Raw genomic sequence first — 19,238 nt, 5'->3', positions numbered from 1 at the left:
GAGGGTTCCCCTTTCTCCACATCCTCTCCAGCATTTGTTATTTGTAGATTTCTTAATAATGACCATTCTGACTGGTGTGAGGTAGTACCTCATTGTAGTTTTGATTTGCGTTCTCTAATTATTAGTGATGAGCATCTTCTCATGTGCCTATTGACCATCTGTATTTCTCTTTGGAGAAATTTCTGTTTAGGTCTTCTGCCCAGTTTGGGATTGGATTATTTTTTGTTGTTGAGTTGTATGAGCTGTTTGTATATTTTGGAAACTAAGTCCCTTATTTGTTTCATTGTTTGCAAATATTTTTGAAACTAAGCCCTTATTGGTTGCATTGTTTGCAAATATTTTCTCCTAGCCTGTAGGTTTTCTTTTTGCTTTTGTGACAGCCTGCTGTGGCTGTCCACACGTGATTTTTGTGACTGATATCACTCAGAGCATCTTGTAAGATGGAAGACGGGTGCTGATTTCATGCAATATCATCTGTCATTCATAGGGTGTAAGAGTTGTAGAGCTCTGCAACTAATAAAACCTAACTGGCATTTTTTCAATGCTGTAATGAAATTATTTATAATACTTATCCTTGTATGTGACCTTAAATTGTGAGTTATTGGATCTTCAAGCACAAATCTTTTAAATTTCTTATTTCTGTAGCATGAGACAACTAATTTCCCTTTTTTAAAACTTGAGAGAGATCCCTTTCTGAATAGATTCAGTCCACAGAACTTAATGTGAGGACCAATTTCCCTATCATCCACAAAAAGCCTTGAATCTTCACAACTTTGCAGCCTGAGAGCCTTGGGGGCTGATGATGGGTTAACTCTGGGAAGGACTCTGTAATCCACAGCAGCTGGCTCCTGTGAAGGGGATGGAAGACACGGGAAGGGATCTCCTGAGCATGATCAGGACCTGGTGTACTTCAGCCAAATACAAAGTTTAAAGAGCCCTAGGCGGACCAGGATTCCCAGCTGCAGGGGCACCACCCTCCCTGCCTGACACTTGAAAAGACTCAGCCACTCAATGAGAGACTGTCATTCACTTTGCAGAATGTATTGTCCAGTATGGAATGAATTTGTTCCATTAGGCTGTCTGGAGTATGTTAAGTCTTCATCACAGGACGAGGTGTCAAAAATTAATCACTAGGCTAGCTTATGAAACAGCTACTTAAACCACAGCTTTAACTATCAGAATAGTTAAATATAAAGTATCTCAGACAAAATTTCATCATGCTATATTAAATTGTATGCTTACTGAATATTAATTATTAAGTAAAATATTCATGGGCATTTTCAGTTCAGTTCAGTCGCTCAGTCGTGTCTGACTCTCTGCGACCCCATGAATCGCAGCATGCCAGGCCTCCCTGTCCATCACCATCTCCCAGAGTTCACTCAGACTCGCATCCATCGAGTCAGTGATGCCATCCAGCCATCTCATCCTCTGTCGTCCCCTTCTCCTCCTGCCCCCAATCCCTCTCAGCATCAGAGTCTTTTCCAGTGAGTCAACTCTTGGGATGAGGTGGCCAAAGTACTAGAGTTTCAGCTTAGCATCATTCCTTCCAAAGAAATCCCAGGGCTGATCTCCTTCAGAATGGACTGGTTGGATCTCCTTGCAGTCCATGGGCATTTAGATGGTAAGAAATCCTCTACTTATTTAATTATTTGAGTCAGTCTTAGGAAACAATACATGCTAAGAAATGCATCTAAATTTTTGTATTATAAATATAATATATATTCATTATTGAAGACACACACACAAAAAGATAATTTGTCTTACTACTTAGAGATAACCATTGTTATCAAGCTGTGTTTCCCTATAATTGTTTCTATGGAATATATTTTAAAATATAGTTTTAGGTTAAAATTCCTGTTATTTTTATTATAGAACTGAGATCATACACTATACATACAATTTGATATTCTACTCATGTCACTTACATTATTGTGAGATAACAGCACAATATATCTCTATTGGTCTTGGCCTTTGGCTCCCAACAAAGGGCTCCTGAACTCCTGTAATTTCCTGGGTGATAGGAGTGTCTTTTGTTTTAATGAAGTGACTTTGGGTAGACTCCTGGATGAGGTCTGGTCATCAGAAAAAACAAGACATGATTTGAAGCTTGGAATCTACAGCTCTGCCCCCAAGTTTCTTGAGAAGGAAGGACTGAAATGGAGTTGATAAGCCTATGTGATGCAGCTTCCATAACAATCAGACTGTATGCAGTTTGGAGAGCTTCCCGATTGGTAAACACATCCACACCAGGAGAGGAACACATTCTGACTCCAGGGGGATAGAGGCTCCTGCGGTCCAGACCCTCCCAGGCCTTACCCTCTGTGTTTCTTCATCTGACCGTTCATCTGTATCCTTTACTAAAGGATAAAGTAAAGTGGTAAATTCAAGTATTTTCCCAATTTCTGTGAGCCACGCTAGCAAATTAATTGAATCTGAGGAGGGGCCTGTGGGAATCTCCAATTTCTAGCCAAATGGGATAGAAGTTGTGGGTAACCTGAGGACCTCCTACTTGTGATCGGCATCTGAGGTGGGTGGGAACAGTTTTGTGGAATTGAACCCCTAACCTATGGGATCTAACATTAGTGTCAGAACTGAGTTGAATTGTAGGACATCCAGCTGGTGTCACAGAAGTTGCTTTTTGTTTAGGGGAAAATCTCCACACATTGGATGACTGGAAGTGTCAGAAGGAAAGTTATGTGAGTGTGGTAGCTGTGGGTGTAGTTCTTCCATACAAAGAAGGAGAACTATAGGTTTTTCTTTATGTTGTAGAAGATTTCACATATAATTGAACAGTCTTCAAAATATAATTTTAAAGTTATTGCATAATATTTCAGATGTTCACAAATTATGTAACACCCTCCTATTTTTGGACATTTAGGTTGCTTCAGTTCTTTATTATCATAAGTAATCCTGTAAAAAAATTCCTTGAATGTAAGTTTTTGTGAATATCCCTAATTTTATGTTTACATTAAGTTCCAAAAAGTACAATTTCTAGGTCGTGGATACACACATTATTAAGGTGCTTAGAGAAGGCCATGGCACCCCACTCCAGTACTCTCGCCTGGAAAATCCCATGGACAGAGGACCTGGTAGGCTGCAGTCCATAGGGTCACTAACAGTCGGACACAACTGAGCGACTTCACTTTCACTTTTCACTTTTCACTTTCGTGCATTGGAGAAGGAAATGGCAACCCACTCCAGTATTCTTGCCTAGAGAATCCCAGGGACGGGGGAGCCTGGTGGGCTGCCGTCTATGGGGTCGCACAGAGTCGGACACGACTGAAGCGACTTAGCAGCAGCAGCAGCACCATGCATACTGCTAAACTGAACTCTGAAAGTTTTAAGAACATACTCCTACCAGCACTGCATGTTCATGACTTGCAGGAATGGCTTTTACAAAACTGACTGTGCAAAAATATTTTACAAGTAAACTCTAAATATGGGGGGAAGTTATATACGACTTTCTATTCATTTCGTAAATAATTTTTTTCTCCAAAGGTGTCAGGAAGATAGAAGGACCTTTTAGTAGAGTGGTGAGAGGGTCAGACCTAATTGTTTCTTAATCTTTCAAAACTTGTTTCTTGATCAATCATGTAAGCATAATAATACTTGCCCTGCTAAACACAGAGTGCTTTGTGAGGATACCATGAGATGATACATGTGAACATGCTCTGAAAACTATAATGTCATAAAGGTGGAAGGTGGTACTTTTACTGGTTATTATTGATATGTGGACAGACTTGCTACATGACATCAGACTTATAAAAGGATCACTAACTTTTTAATATCTTATGTTAACCTTAATGTACATAATCTCCATTTTAAAGCTCAGATGATCCAAAAAGTAACGGTTTTGGTCCGTTTTATTTATTTGAAAATAGTAAATATGGATCTGAGAGTTGGACTGTGAAGAAAGCTAAACGCTAAAGAATTGATGCTTTTGAACTGTGGTGTTGGAGAAGACTCTTGAGAGCCCCTTGGACTGCAAGGAGGTCCAACCAGTCCAACTTAAAGGAGATCAGTCCTGGGTGTTCATTGGAAGGACTGATGTTGAAGCTGAAGCTGCAATATTTTGGCCACCTAATGTGAAGAACTGACTCATTTGAAAAGACCCTGATGCTGGAAAAGATAGACGGCAGGAGGAGAAGGGGATGACACAGGATGAGATGGTTGGATGGCATTACCAACTCAATGGACATGACTTTGAGTAAATTCCGGGAGTTGCTGGTGTGCTGCAGTCCATGGGGTTGCAAAGACTCAGACACGGCTGAGCGACTGAACTGAACAACTAAGTTGAATGCATTCTCAAGATGCTTAAACCAATGCCTTTCCCAAAGTTATTCCTGTGGGATTTTATTAAAAAGACAGTTTGAAGATCAGTGTGAATAATTATGACGAAATGAAACACAAAGCCAAGGACAGAAGTAATATGCAGTGGGAACTTGATGAACCTAAAAGCTTGCCCCTATCATGAGTGAACCTTTATAAGGAGGGAGATGGACTAGGACAGAAAGGAGGAAAGGATAACTTAAGAAAAACACTGAATTTTTAAACAGGTAATGGCTTGCAAAGAACTCTGCGACTTGGGCCCCTGAGGACTTTAGCTCAGTTCATTAGGATTTTTATATATAAAATAAAAATAGTATAAACTGCAACTTGACAGCCTGTGCACTGGTGTTCACATACATTATCTCATTTGATCCCTAAAATTTAAAAAAAAAAAAAAACAACAACCTTTGAGGCAAGACAAGGTATTATTGACCTAATTTTAAGAGCAAGCAGTTTAAACTCAGATACATTCAAAGACTGGCCTGAGGTCTTTTAGAGTCTGAAAGGAGACAGGACGCTAATGCTATTCCTATATTTTACTCTCGAAGAGGGAGTTTCCTTTGACAGCGCTAATGAGTCTTTAACCTCTTGCAGAGGTATTCTCCATCCCAGGGTAATCCGAACTAATTTAATGACGCTTGGAGCTAACCACTCACTGAGGGTACTCCTATTTTAAATCACGGTCTCACCTTTAAAAGCGCAGTTTCTGAGCTCTTCTCTTCGTCCTGATTCTTATTTAGGCTCCTATTTTTCCTCAGACGATCTTCCTCTGTCTCACTCCAAAGCTCCACCCTCTTCGGAGAAGTCGCGTCCTCGGTATCCAAGGAAACCAAGCAGCCTGGCCCATCTTTTGCTTTCCTCGCTTTCCATTGGCCAGTGGGTTCCGGTGTAGATTCCCCCCTCCCCCCGCCCCCACGTCCCTCCAATGGCTAATGGGCTTGTGGGGAAAGCGCAGGCCTTCCGAGTTCCGTCCAACACCTGCCGTAACTACCCTTAGCATCCTGCGCATTGCCTTCTGGGAAATGTAGTTTCTCAGTTGCCCGAGCCATTCAACATCTGACCACCATTGGAACTACCTATCCCACCGGCCTTTGCGAAAGAGGCGGGAGTATGTAAGCGGTTCTGGTCAGGATGGATACTTAGAACTTTAAAATTCCAATTTGCCGCCCAGACCCGTGTAGCTGACGTTTACATTGCTGAATGAAGTGAGCGGTTTTGCTGTTGCTTCAGCAAACCCTCTTATCAAGCGTCTGTCTCCCTTTTGGCTTGGTCAGCACAGTGGCAAGCCGACTGGACTTGGAGAGACTAACCTGAGGCTGAAGTAATCTGTGGGAGAAAGAGGGGCATGCCATGTTCCCCTTCACGGGATGGGGGCTGGGCTGCCTCCGGCTCTGTCTGCTCAGAGTGTGGGCCGGCGAGGCCACCGGGCGCTGGGCCTGTGGGACATGTCAGTCCCGGCTGTACGGCTCAGGTGGGTCCCAGCCCGAGGTCTCTAGGTCTGACTCTGCGCGCGGGACTCTGAAGGAGTGGGCGCTGCTGGTGAGCCCTTTCGGCCGTCTGCGGGCGCGGCTCCCATGCCACCTGACTGTGAGGCCCCTGGACCCCCTCACCTACCCAGACGGCGACCGCGTGCTGGTCACAGTGAGCGGAGTGGAGGGCGGGGCGCGGGCCTTGGCCGGCCTGCAGGTGAACTACGACGAGGCGCAGAAGGAGGTGACCATCGTGGCTGATGTCATCGACCACCAGGCGTCCGTGGAAGTGAACGCGCCCCTGAAGTTTGGCAAGTGATTGTAAAACGGGTTTGGGTCCCGGGGCACACCCTGTGAACTTCTGAAATTAGGCCGACGTGCATTTTTAATTTGTCCCTTTGGATCTGACTTTTCAACGTAATTTACTCTTGACCCCTTCAGAAGCTATGTCTTTTTTTTTCTGTTCCACTTTAGGTTTCTGAGTAGCAGTTAGGAATTAAGTTTTCAGTTATAGCAATTTTATAAATCTAGTAGAAACATGATTTGGAATAACCTAAACCACATAACATCTTTTTTTGTCCTATCCTCCTTTGACACTTTGTTCCTATTTGTGTTACTGCACTTTGTCCATTACAAAGTGTTTTATTTTTCAGGGTTTAAGTATCTTGATAATCCACTCAGTGGCATGGCAGGCGGTCCACATTTCCACTTGCTCATGGCCTGGGGTCTGTTCCCCAAACAGCCTTGCCTATAGTATGTTCCATATAGTCTGGACCAAGTGTTTGGTTTCTAATAGGCACCCGGCTTCTTACTGAAAATGTCAGCATCCATTTTGGCCTAAGTAAATTTTGCAGAGTACATCATGAGAAACGCTGGACTGGAAGAAACACAAGCTGGAATCAAGATTGCTGGGAGAAATATCAATAACCTCAGATATGCAGATGACACCACCCTTATGGCAGAAAGTAAAGAGGAGCTAAAAAGCCTCTTGATGAAAGTGAAAGAGGAGAGTGAAAAAGTTGGCTTAAAGCTCAATTTTCAGAAAACGAAGATCATGGCATCCGGTCTCATCACTTCATGGGAAATAGATGGGGAAACAGTGGAAACACTGTCAGACTTTATTTTTTGGGGCTCCAAAATCACTATAGATAGTGACTGCAGCCATGAAATTAAAAGACACTTACTCCTTGGAAGAAAAGTTATGACCAACCTAGATAGCATATTCAAAAGCAGAGACATTACTTTGCTGACTAAGGTCCATCTAGTCAAGGCTATGGTTTTTCCTGTGGTCATGTATGGATGTGAGAGTTGGACTGTGAAGAAGGCTGAGCGCCCAAGAATTGATGCTTTTGAACTGTGGTGTTGGAGAAGACCCTTGAGGGTCCCTCGGACTGCAAGGAGATCCAACCAGTCCATTCTGAAGGAGATCAGCCCTGGGATTTCTTTGGAGGGAATGATGCTAAAGCTGAAACCCCAGTACTTTGGCCACCTCGTGTGAAGAGTTGACTCATTGGAAAAGACCCTGATGCTGGGAGGGGTTGGGGGCAGGAGGAGAAGGGGACGACAGAGAATGAGATGGCTGAATGGCATCACTGACTCAATGGACGTGAGTCTGAGTGAACTCCGGGAGTTGGTGATGGACAGGGAGGCCTGGCGTGCTGCGATTCATGGGGTTGCAAAGAGTCGGACATGACTGAGCGACTGAACTGAACTGAAGTAAATTTTCTGTGAGTTGCAGGCTTTGAAGGAAAACACATAGTTAGATTGCCCCAGAAAGGTCAATTGATAATGGCTGCCAGATATGTTTTCTAGGTGTTTTGAGTTCCATGTTATTTCTCACATGGAAGCCACAATTTCTGCGACACTTCTCTAGGAAAGTCTTCCCAAGTTCTCTGCCTTCCTAGGACTGAAGCAAAATACTATTAATGATCACAATAGCAGATAACACTCCTAAGATAATCTTTTCTAATTACAGTTGCACTATATTATAGACACTGTTTTTGTTACCATTTTCGATAAGAGAATTGCAATACAAGTTTGATGACCCCGTAGTGGTAAAGAACTGACCTGTCAATGCAGGAGACTAGAGACAGTGATTCAGTCCCCTGGGTGAGGAAGATCCCCTGGAGGAGGGCATGGCAACCCACTCCAGTACTCTTGCCTGGAGAATCCTATGGACAGAGGAGCCTGGTGGGCTACCATCCACAGTATGGCAAAGAACTGGACATGACTGAAGCAACACAGCACAGCACAACTTTCATATACTGAGTATTTATTATGGGTGAATAAGTAGAGGAGATCCATGCCCTCATGAAACTTAATTTCTAGTGGGATAGATCAAAAAATATGCCTGTTGTCTCTCAGATATAAGGTGGTGGAGCTGAGATTTGAACTGACTGAAGTCTGCTGAACAAGTACGCTTTATTGCTTCTCAACTTTTTTTTTTTTTAACTAACCTAGATGAGTAAGAGACCCTGATCTCAAAATATAAAAGTCTACGATGGGGAGGAAGATTTGCTAATGTGTTAGATAGTACAAAATAAACTGAATATTGAAATAGAGAAAAGCAAAATTTTATGGCAGCTCAGATAAAAATGAACTACCCAAACTTCGTTATTTGTTGATTCCTCTTTTTAGAGCCAGAATCCCATTTCCAGTTTTACTGTTTCCTTGTGTGTATTCCACAGGCCCTTCAAATCAACATAGTTCAGTTTTCTTCATACTCAACTCATGTTCCTCCAGTTTCTATAACTGTTTCAATGAAAGAGTGAGAATAGCATTCAGTTCAGTCAGTTCAGTTGCTTAGTTGTGTCCAAATCTTTGCGACCCCATGAATTGCAGCACGCCAGGCCTCCCTATCCATCACCAACTCCCAGAGTTCATGCAAACTCATGTCCTACAAGTCGGTGATGCCATCCAGCCATCTCATCTTCTGTCGTCCCCTTCTCCTCCTGCCCCCAATCCCTCCCAGCATCAGGGTCTTTTCCAATGAGTCAACTCTTCACACGAGGTGGCCAAAGTATTGTAGTTTCAGCTTTAGCATCAGTCCTTCCAATGAACACCCAGGACTGATCTCCTTTAGGATGGACTGGTTGGACCTCCTTGCAGTCCAAGGGACTCTCAGGAGTCTTCTCCAACACCACAGTTCAAAAGCATCAATTCTTCAGCACTCAGCTTTCTTCATAGTCCAACTCTCACATCCATACATGACCACAGGAAAAACCATAGCCTTGACTAGCCGGACCTTTGTGGGCAAAGTAATGTCTCTGCTTTTGAATATGCTATCTAGGTTGGTCATAACTTTCCTTTCAAGAAGTAAGCGTCTTTAATTTCATGGCTGCAGTCACTATCTATAGTGATTTTGGAGCCCCCCAAAATAAAGTCTGACACTGTTTCCACTGTTTCCCCATGTATTTGCCGTGAAGTGATGGGACCAGATGCCATGATCTTTGTTTTCTGAATGTTGAGCTTTAAGCCAACTTTTTCACTCTCCTCTTTCACTTTCATCAAGAGGCTCTTTAGTTCTTCTTCACTTTCTGCCATAAGGGTGGTGTCATCTGCATATCTGAGGCTATTGGTATTTCTCCCAGCAATCTTGATTCCAGCTTGTGCTTCCTCCAGCCCAGCATTTCTCATGATGTGCTCTGCATATAAGTTAAATAAGCAGGGTGACAATATACAGCCTTGACATACTCCTTTTCCTATTTGGAACCAGTCAGTTGTTCCATGTCCAGTTTCTTACTGTTGCTTCCTGACCTGCATACAGGTTTCTCAAGAGGCAGGTCAGGTGGTCTGGTATTCCTGTCTCTTTCAGTATTTTCCACAGTTTAGTGTGATCCACACAGTCAAAGGCTTTGGCATAGTCAATAAAGCAGAAATAGATCTTTGTGGAACTCTCTTGCTTTTTCCATGATCCAGCGGATGTTGGCAATTTGATCTCTGGTTCCTCTGCCTTTTGTAAACCAGCTTGAACATCTTGAAGTTCACGGTTCATGTATTCCTGAAGCCTGGCTTGGAGAATTTTGAGCATTACTTTACTAGCGTGTGCTGCTGCTAAGTTGCTTCAGTCGTGTCCGACTCTGTGCGACCCCATCGACGGCAGCCCACCAGGCTCCCCCGTTCTGGGATTCTCCAGGCAAGAACACTGGAGTGGGTTGCCATTTCCTTCTCCAATACATGAAAATGAAAAGTGAAAGTGAAGTCGCTCAGTCGTGTCCGACCCTCAGCGACCCCATGGACTGCAGCATTCCAGACTCCTCTGTCCGTGGGATTTTCCAGGCAAGAGTACTGGAGTGGGGTGCCATTACTAGCGTGTGAGATGAGTGCAATTGTGTGGTAGTTTGAGCATTCTTTGGCATTGCCTTTCTTTGGGATTGGAATGAAAACTGACCTTTTCCAGTCCTGTGGCCACTGCCGAGTTTTCCAAATTTGCTGGCATATTGAGTGTAGCACTTTCACAGCATCATCTTTCAGGATTTGAAACAGCTCAACTGGAATTCCATCACCTCCACTAGCTTTGTTCCTAGTGATGCTTTCTAAGGCCCACTTGACCCACATTCCAGTTTGTCTAGCTCGAGGTAATTGATCACATCATCATGATTATCTGGGTCATGAAGCTCTTTTTGTCCAGTTCTTCTGTGTGTTCTTGCCACCTCTTCTTAATATCTTCTGCTTCTGTTAGGTCCATACCATTTCTGTCCTTTATCAAGCCCATCTTTGCATGAAATGTTCCCTTGGTATCTCTGATTTTCTTGAAGAGATCTCTAGTCTTTCCTATTCTGTTGTTTTCTTCTATCTTTGCATTGATTGCTGAGGAAGGCTTTCTTATCTCTCCTGCTGTTTTTTGGAACTCTGCATTCAAATTGGAATATTTTTCCTTTTCTCCTTTGCTTTTCACTTCTCTTCTTTTCACAGCTATTTGTAAGGCCTCCTCAGAAAGCCATTTTGCTTTTTTGCATTTCTTTTCCATGGGGATAGTCTTGATCCCTGTCTCCTGTACAATGTCATGAACCTCCGTCCATAGTTCATCAGGTACTCTGTCTATCAGATCTAGTTCCTTAAATCTATTTCTCACTTCCACCACCACTCAATATCTAGCCTTAACTTCTCTACCCACCTATTGAGGGTAGAGTATATTTAGAATATGTTTTCTTCTCCCTATGCCTATCTAAACTGTCTGAGATCAAGCCTTATGTTATAACACTACTTAATGGCTAAAAACTTGCCAGTTACATTTGCATCCATGCAAATATGGGGTAAAATTGTCTTTTATGTTTTTTACATTAATCCAAATCAAAATATTGCCTTTATAGAGACTGCCATATACACAACTGTAGAAACTGATCTTTATACCATAACTATTGGAATTGTAGTGTTAGGCCCCAGTAGTTTGTGTTTGGGGCAACATTGTTTCACTGGTCTGGTTTAAGGGAAATCATCAATATTTGAATTAGGTATTAAGTATTGGTGTTTAAAATTTTTATACAGAGACATCTAAGGTTACATATTAAGTTGAATTTAAGGTTAAATTGGGCTTCCCAGGTAGTGCAGTGGTGAAGAATCTGCCTGCCATTGCAGGAGATGTCAGAGACTTGGGTTTAATCCCTGGGTGGAGAAGATCCCCAGGAGTAGGAAATGGCGGCCCACTCCAGTGTTCTCATCTGGAGACTGTTCTTTCATAGACAGAGACTTGTCTGGAGTCTTGTCTGTAGACTTGTCTATCCTTCCATAGACAGAGAACCTGGTGTCTGCACTATGTGGGGCTGCAAAGAGTTAGAGATGACCCAGCATGTACGCTGCACACAAGGTTAAACTTTCAAGCTAAGGATGGCTTATTTTCTAAACTCTTTTCATGTATATACTGTTTTCCACAATTTTGAGGTTTTAATATTCAGTACTAAATTTTTCAGAGTTGTTCTACTCTTTATTACTTCAGATTACCTTGTGATATAGCTGCATGATAATATGAAAGGTTAGAGGTAGGATTTGGAAACCTTAGTCATAATCATGTACACTGACACATTTCTTCTACAGTATGCTTTAAATTTGAGGGAGGTTTGGAAACAAATCTTTGAACTTTTAAAGAGAATAATCTAACTGACTTATCCAGGTCACCATAATGATGTTAACTTGCTGTATTCTTACTCAAATTTGTGTGTATTTTCTCAGTGGGAAAGAGGCTTCTTTAACCTTTCCCTGGTGTGCCTATGAGAATCTGGAATCTTCTACCTCCTTTGCTTACCTCCTATGTTACTTCCTTTCTTTAATTGATAGAGGCCAACAGAAATAACTGCTTTTTAAAAACCGGTAGAAAAGGGCTTTACATTTGGTCCTGCTGTGGTGGAGGTCCCTTACCTATAAAGAGAGACTACTGACAACTATATTCTTTCCGGAATTCTGTAACATTATGAACATGACTGAAGAACTGAATTTTTGCGGGACACTTAAATGCTTTGGAGCCATTAGCCATAGTAACTTGGTTTTTCTTTTTTTCATTTGTAGATTTGAATATCCAGTCATCAGGGTCTGGCTGTGTAAAGGTCCAAAATATTGAGTGTGATAATTGCAAAATTGAAACTGAGCAGGGGACTAGCATCTTACAGTCTGTTAAGGTATATTTATTTTTCTAATTTTGTTTTAATATTATTTTTTAAAACACTTAAAACTGTGAACCATGGTATCTAATAAAGGCTGTTATTCTGAACATCATTTACTGAAAATATTGAGTATCATTTATTCATCACTCAGAAACTCCTTGTAAAACGCTTGTTTTAAAATCAGTTTTGTTATGACACTGTAAAGGTTGCAGCAGACGTTTTCATCATGTTACATTTAGATTTCATTTCAAAGTGTACAGCAAAACTCATAATATATTCTTACTATTATTAGATCTTGCCAAGTTTAAGAAATTAAAGAATGATTTTCTTACATTTATTAAGGAGTAAGGAAAAGTCTTTAAGCATTATAAATATGCTTAAAATATTAAGTTAATCAAAATTATAATATACCAGGTAGCCCATTTCTTAAGGATTAAGTAGGTATTTCACTAAACAACAAAAGCTTCATTTTGTGCTGTAATACTTTTATATTTAATTTTCTTAAAATTAAATTTGTCTCAGCTCTAAATGATTTCAAATGCATATTGATAAATTTAGCTTATTCTTACTGGTACTTCTTATATTTGCGTATTCAAAACTCAGTACTTTTGTGAACTTTGTTAGTATTGCTGAAGAGAAGTCAGTCATCTCTGCTTCATAATTGCAAAACATTTTCACTTTTAGTTTTATAAACTAATTAGAATGATTAATTGGATGCATTAATTTTTTTTACAGTATTTGTTTTGTTCCAACCACCTTTGTTTACACACCTGCCTTTGTCATTTGTTCACATGTGATCCCTTTCAATACATTTAGTTGCACAAATATCAAAAAAGATTACATACCTTTTGGAAAAATGAGATGGTTCCAGTTCTTGTTGTAAAAGATTGCACAGTGCGGTTTTCATGTTGAATGACTAACTGAATGAGAATACCATGGCTCCTTTTTGTTCTTATAAACGTATTGTTCACTCATCAATGCTTGAATTTCAGAACACTCATCTAGAATATTGTCCCCTGGAGACTCAGAGTCTTAGATTTTCAATCTCACAATCAAACTTAGAAGCAACTGTACTGCTGTCTTTGTCTTTGCAGTTGTCTTTTGATTCATCTGAAAATTCTGAAATAACTATTTTGTCAGTTTTTCTTTTTTCTATCATTATGTGCATAACATGAAAAATTATTTCTCAACTTTGGCATTATTGACATTTTGGGCTGGATAAATTTTTGTTGTCAGGGGCTGACCTATGCACTGTGCAGTGTGTAGCAGTATTCCTAGCTTCTGTAAACAAAGTGCTAAGAAACAGTCCTCATATAGTACAATGAAAAATATCTCCACACACTGTCCTCCTCTAGGGGGCAAAACCACCTTTAGTTGAGAACCACCATTCAAAACTTCCCTCGTAGCTCAGTCTGTAAAGAATCCACCTGCAATGTAGGACTCCTCCTGCAATGCTGGAGACCCAGGTTTGATTCTTAGGTTGGGAAGATCCCCTGGAGAAGAAAATGGCACCCCATTCCAGTATTCTTTCCTGGGAAATGCCATGGACAGAGGACCCTGGCGGGCTACAGTACATGGGGTTGCAATAGTCGCACATAACTCAGCAACTAAACCACAACCACCAAACACACCATTCAAAGCAAGTTTATCATTCTTCTGTTGTCTTATTCTTTTAGACATTTTCTGTCAGAGTTAGGAATAATTGAAAAATGTTATTGAAATAACTACTCAGATAATGAAGTAGCAAAATGATTTGAGACATATGAAGAATAAGATTACTAAGATCCCATAATGTATTTTAGATTTACAAAGGAGCCCAGTGGACCATTACAGTAATTTTAAGATGGAATAATGCTTATCCTATTTAAAAAATTAGTAAATCTTCTGTTTATTTTTTTAGTATATCTCTTAGAAAGAATAAAAGTCATGATACATCAGTCCTACAAATAGAATGTGTTAGTTGCTCAGTTGTGTCATACTCTTTGCGACCCCATGGACTGTAGCCCACCAGGCTCCTCTGTTCGTGGAATGCTCCAGGCCAGAATATGGGTTTGGTTGCCATTTCCTTCTCCAGGGGATCTTCCCCACCCAGGGATACAACCCAGGTCCCCTGCATTGCAGGCAGATTCTTTACCAACTGAGCCACCAGAGAAGCCCACAAATAGCATAGTTAACGGAGAAGGCAGTGGCACCCCACTCCAGGACTCTTGCCTGGAAAATCCCATGGACAGAGGAGCCTGGTAGGCTGCAGTCCATGGGGTTGCGAAGAGTCGGACACGACTGAGCAACTTCACTTTCCCTTTTCACTTTCATGCATTGGAGAAGGAAATGGCTCCAGTATTCTTGCCTGGAGAATCCCAGGGACGGGGGAGCCTGGTGGGCTGCCATCTATGCGGTCACACAGAGTCGGACATAACTGAAGCGACTTAGCAGCAGTAGCAGCAGAATAGTTAAAAAATATTCAAAAATTAAATTTGGGTCCACTGAATCTTAGTGATAGTTAGGAGAATTGAGTTCAGAGAATCATTCTTGAGATCTCCGAATTTAACTGACTTAAATTCACAAATGGGAACGCTTCATAAAATACCTGGTATAAAGCTTTAAATACGGTATAATATTATTTCTAGTTAGTGATTGCCTTTAATGTAAGTTTCTCTTCCACTCATTTTAAGGATTTGAGATATATTTGATCTATGTAATAAGATGTTTATAGCAATAATAGTAGCTACTGGTGGCTCAGTGGTAAAGAATCTGCCTGTTAATGCAGGAGACATGGAAGATATAGATTCTGATCCCTGGGTCAGGAATATCCCCTGGAGAAGGAAATGGCAACCAGCCCCAGTATTCTTGCCTGGGAAATCTCAAGGACAGAGGAGTTGGTGGGCTACAGTCCATGGGGTCTCCAAAGAGTCATACACAGCTTAGTGACTGAACAACAACAAACAAACAACAAAACTGTCTACTGAGTTCTTATTATATATCCAGAAACGTAGCTAAGCCTTCATTTATTCCATGAATTGTCTCCTTTTTATCAGGGAAGAAACTATCAGATACAGAGACTGAGGAACTCATTTAGGTTCCCATAGTTAATAAACAGCTAAGATTTGAACTTGGGTCTTTCTGCATTCCAAGCTTATGCTATTTTCACCTCTCTTTATTGTCCAAGCAAAATGTCTAGCAGTAGTACATTTTTTTAGCATAATTAGGGAATAAATAAGTAAACTTTTCAAGCAATAGTCTCTTACCTCATTGAATGCCACACATTTGCGTTTTTTAATGCAGTAATAATAGTTTATATTATACTAAATAGCTTCTGACTTATTTAAACATTTTAACTATTTCATAATATTTTTGAGCTTTAGACTTCTTTGAAAATAGGATGATACTTACTTGGAAAAAATATACATGTATATGAAATTTTGCTTACAATTTCATAAGTTTTGCAGACTCTAGAATGTCATATAAGTTTGGTTAAGAACTCTTGTTGTTCAGCCCTGTCTGACACTGTGACCCCATGGACTGCAGCATGCCAGGCCTCCTTGTCCTTCAGTTATTTTGGAGATATTCTTTTTTAAAGTGCATGAATTACTTGTCTGCTTGATAAAGACTGTATTATTAAATACAGTCGGACTTCTGACTCATGTTTCTATGGGCATGAAGTAGTCTACCATGCTGTAACATAAATGAACTTTTTAAGAGGGGTTCATTTTGCCCTTTTTACTGAATTTTTTGAATTTCATCCCTGGGCTGTTTTACCTAAAGTTTTACTGTTGTTCTTTTTTTCCTCTGAGTAAAGCAACCAGAAGGTATATGATTGTTTTGAACTTTTTCCCCTACTTTTTAGATACTTTTCTGTTATTACTGGTTGTGATATTGGTGGGTTTGCTTTTGCTGTCTTTCATTCTCTGATATTTACCTGTTCTTGTTCTCTTTATACTTGTGGTAGAACTGAAGACTTACACAGATAGTAAGGTGAAGAAAGGTGCTCTGAAAAATAGAGCAAACCATCTAATAGCTCATGCACGACTATAGTTTAGTTTTCATTTGCGTGGGTGACTCATTTCTATTCAGTTACTGTAGGTTCCTTTCATCTTCTGGCTCTGTCATCTGTTAAAGCCTTATTGTAATATACACTCACCTGATGGACGGGGCAGAGCACAGAGAAAGCACATCGGTTCTTCTAAAAGCACAAGCCTGGGTATTAAACATAGCATTTCCACTTACATTCTATTGGCAAGAACTTAGAAGCACCTAGGTGGCGCTAGTGGTAAGGAGCCTCGCCTTCCAGTGCAGGAGGTTTAAGTTTAATTCTGTCAGTTTATAATTTGCTATTTTCCAGTATATCACCTGATAAAGTTGTTTAACCTTTCTGATTCTTGAATTTCTTTCTCTGTAAAATGGAGAAAGATATAATATGCATCACTCTGAGTTGTGAGAATTAAATGTTAGTTTGTGTAAAGTAGCGAACACTGTTATTGATGCAAAGAAAATGCCAAGTCATAGATGTTATTGTTATTAATAATATGCACATTAATAATGATGAACAGTAACATTGATTATGGTTATCATCTTCATCATTTATGTTTAGTTAGCCAATCACAGTCATCTTTGATTCCCACCCCTTTCTTCAGTTAAGCTGCTGAAACCCCTGAGTATCTTTTTTTCCCTTTAGTCCAAACAGCTTTATTTAATCCCTTTAATAGCAGTTGACACTCTTTTCTCACAGATGTTATTATTCAAAGCAGTACGTTTCTATTTCATTCCTAGTTCCTCTGTTACTGCTTTATTATTATTATTTTAAAAGAAATGTATAAAATGTTGAATATTTATTAGTATAAGTCAGATTTATGCTCTCTTTTTCTATATGTGTATTTTGTATTTGTCTTTCAGAGTCAAAAATTACATGTTCAAACAACAGGAGGCAAAGTGATCTGCCTGGGAACGATTTATGGAAATATAGATATCCATGCATTGGATAAAAGTGTAAGATTGAAATTTTCATTTTTAGTAGCTACAGTTTTGTCTCAGGTTGGCTCACATAGAGGGTAGATTCTACAAAATTTTTGGTATAACTTCCCCTTTTTAATTCATTTTAGTTTATTAGTAAATTTAAGTTTGAAATAGAGATGATTAAATATTATGCAATTTAATTTTAAATTTGTGTTTTAAAACTTGTGTTATTAGTTCCTTATTTGGAATCAGTAATATCTTTAAATACTTAATATTTGTTTAAAATTTTTTAAAATTGAAGTAGAGTTCATTTACAATATTGTGGTAATTTCTGCTATATAGCAAAGTGATTCAGTTATATACATATATGCATTCTTTTTTATATTCTTTCCTTTAGGGTTTATCCCAGGGTATTGAATATAGTTCACTGTGCTATACAGTAGGACCTTATTGTTTATCCATTCTATATGTAATAGTTTGTGTCTAACCCCAAACTCCCAGTGCCTTCTTCGCAAATATTTAATATTTAATTCTGATTCTGAAGAGATTTTTTTTTTTTGATCATGGGTTAAAATTATTCATTAAGTAATACTATGAAGAAGTGAAGTGAAGTGAAAGTTGCTCAGTCGTGCCTGACTCTTTGTGACCCCATGGACTATAGAGTCCATGAAATTCTCCAGGCCAGAATACTGGAGTGGGTAGCCTTTCCCTTTTCCAGGGGATCTTCCCAACCCAGGGATTGAACCCAGGTCTCCTGCATTGCGGGCGGATTCTTTTACCAGCTGAGCCACAAGGGAAGCCCTAAGTAATACTATAATTGGAATTAAATTTTTCTTAGTGTTAGGTTTATTTGAGTATTTTTGTTTACCCAATACCTATTTATTTTGCCTTTAGGCAATTGAAGGATGAGTTTCAAAACTCAACTTTCTTCAGTGCTTTCCACAAGATGGCACCATTAGATAGCATTACTGTTTTCCAAATGCTTTTATTAGCCATAGGAATTTTCATTTTTGTGACAGTTTGCCTTTTTCATTCAACTTTTGTTGTTTTCTCTGGTTTAACATAGTATTAAGAGTAAAGGTATGATTTTGAAGTGTAAATTGTCAACAATTTTTTAGCACAATCAGTAATATATTGAATCTTTTAGAAAGGTGTAAGCCACCTTTTGAGCTTCCCAAGTGACAATAGTGGTAAAGACCTCCCTGCCAATGCAGGAAACATGAGAGACTCCAGTTTCATCCCTGGGTCAGGAAGGTCCCCTGGAGGAGGGCATGGCAGCCCACTTCAGTATTCTTGCCTGGAGAATCCCATGGGATTCTTGCATGGAGAATCCCATGCCCCTGGAGGGCATGGCAACCCACTCCAGTATTCTTGCCAGGAGAGCCTGGTGGTCTGCAATCAGTGGGGTCGCAGAGAGTCAGACACAGCTGAAGTGACTTAGCACACAGGCACAAGCCACCTTTTGGGGCTTCTGTGGTGGCTCAGCAGTAAAGAATCCACTTGCAATACAGGAGACGAAAGAAACACAGGTTCAATTCCTGGGTCAGGAAGATCCCCTGGAATAGGAACTGGCAACCCACTCCAGGATTTCGCCTGGAGAATTCCATGGACAGAGGAGCATTGCAAGTTACAGTCCATGGGTTGCAAAGAGTTGGTCATGACTGAGCACACAAGCCATCTTTTATTTTACACTTAGATAATTTGCATGGCTCTTTTGTCATAAATTTGTTCAGTTCCATACTCAACTATATCCTCAGATGATTGGTAGAGAGGAACTGGAATCCTATATGTAGATTATTGTTGGCATAATTAAACAAGGCAGGTTATCACACTAACTATTATACCTTTTTATTTTTCATAGCCTTTTCCTTAGGACCTGTGGGAGACTGTTTAA

General features: G+C 40.2%; 2 protein-coding genes across 2 annotated transcripts in view; one reads left to right on the top strand and one right to left on the bottom strand.

The window, feature by feature from the left end:
* CCDC146 (coiled-coil domain containing 146) overlaps positions 1 to 5,192 on the bottom strand; it is a 141,608-nt gene extending 136,416 nt beyond the window's left edge. Inside the window, exon 1 of the mRNA XM_005679099.3 lies at positions 5,019 to 5,192. The gene's annotated coding sequence lies outside the window, so the exon portion shown is untranslated. The remainder of the gene's footprint in view (positions 1 to 5,018) is intronic.
* Positions 5,434 to 19,238, top strand: part of FAM185A (family with sequence similarity 185 member A) — a 74,648-nt gene continuing 60,843 nt past the window's right edge. The window contains exons 1-3 of the mRNA XM_005679100.3: positions 5,434 to 6,109; positions 12,300 to 12,409; positions 17,285 to 17,377. Coding sequence (XP_005679157.2) covers positions 5,680 to 6,109; positions 12,300 to 12,409; positions 17,285 to 17,377 — 633 coding nt within the window. The 5' untranslated portion in view covers positions 5,434 to 5,679. The remainder of the gene's footprint in view (positions 6,110 to 12,299; positions 12,410 to 17,284; positions 17,378 to 19,238) is intronic.

The sequence above is a fragment of the Capra hircus genome, chromosome 4, assembly GCF_001704415.2.
Source record: "Capra hircus breed San Clemente chromosome 4, ASM170441v1, whole genome shotgun sequence".
In the NCBI taxonomy this organism is placed as follows: Eukaryota; Metazoa; Chordata; class Mammalia; order Artiodactyla; family Bovidae; genus Capra; species Capra hircus.
Note: the sequence above shows the minus strand (reverse complement) of the source record. Positions and strands in the feature narration are given on the sequence as shown.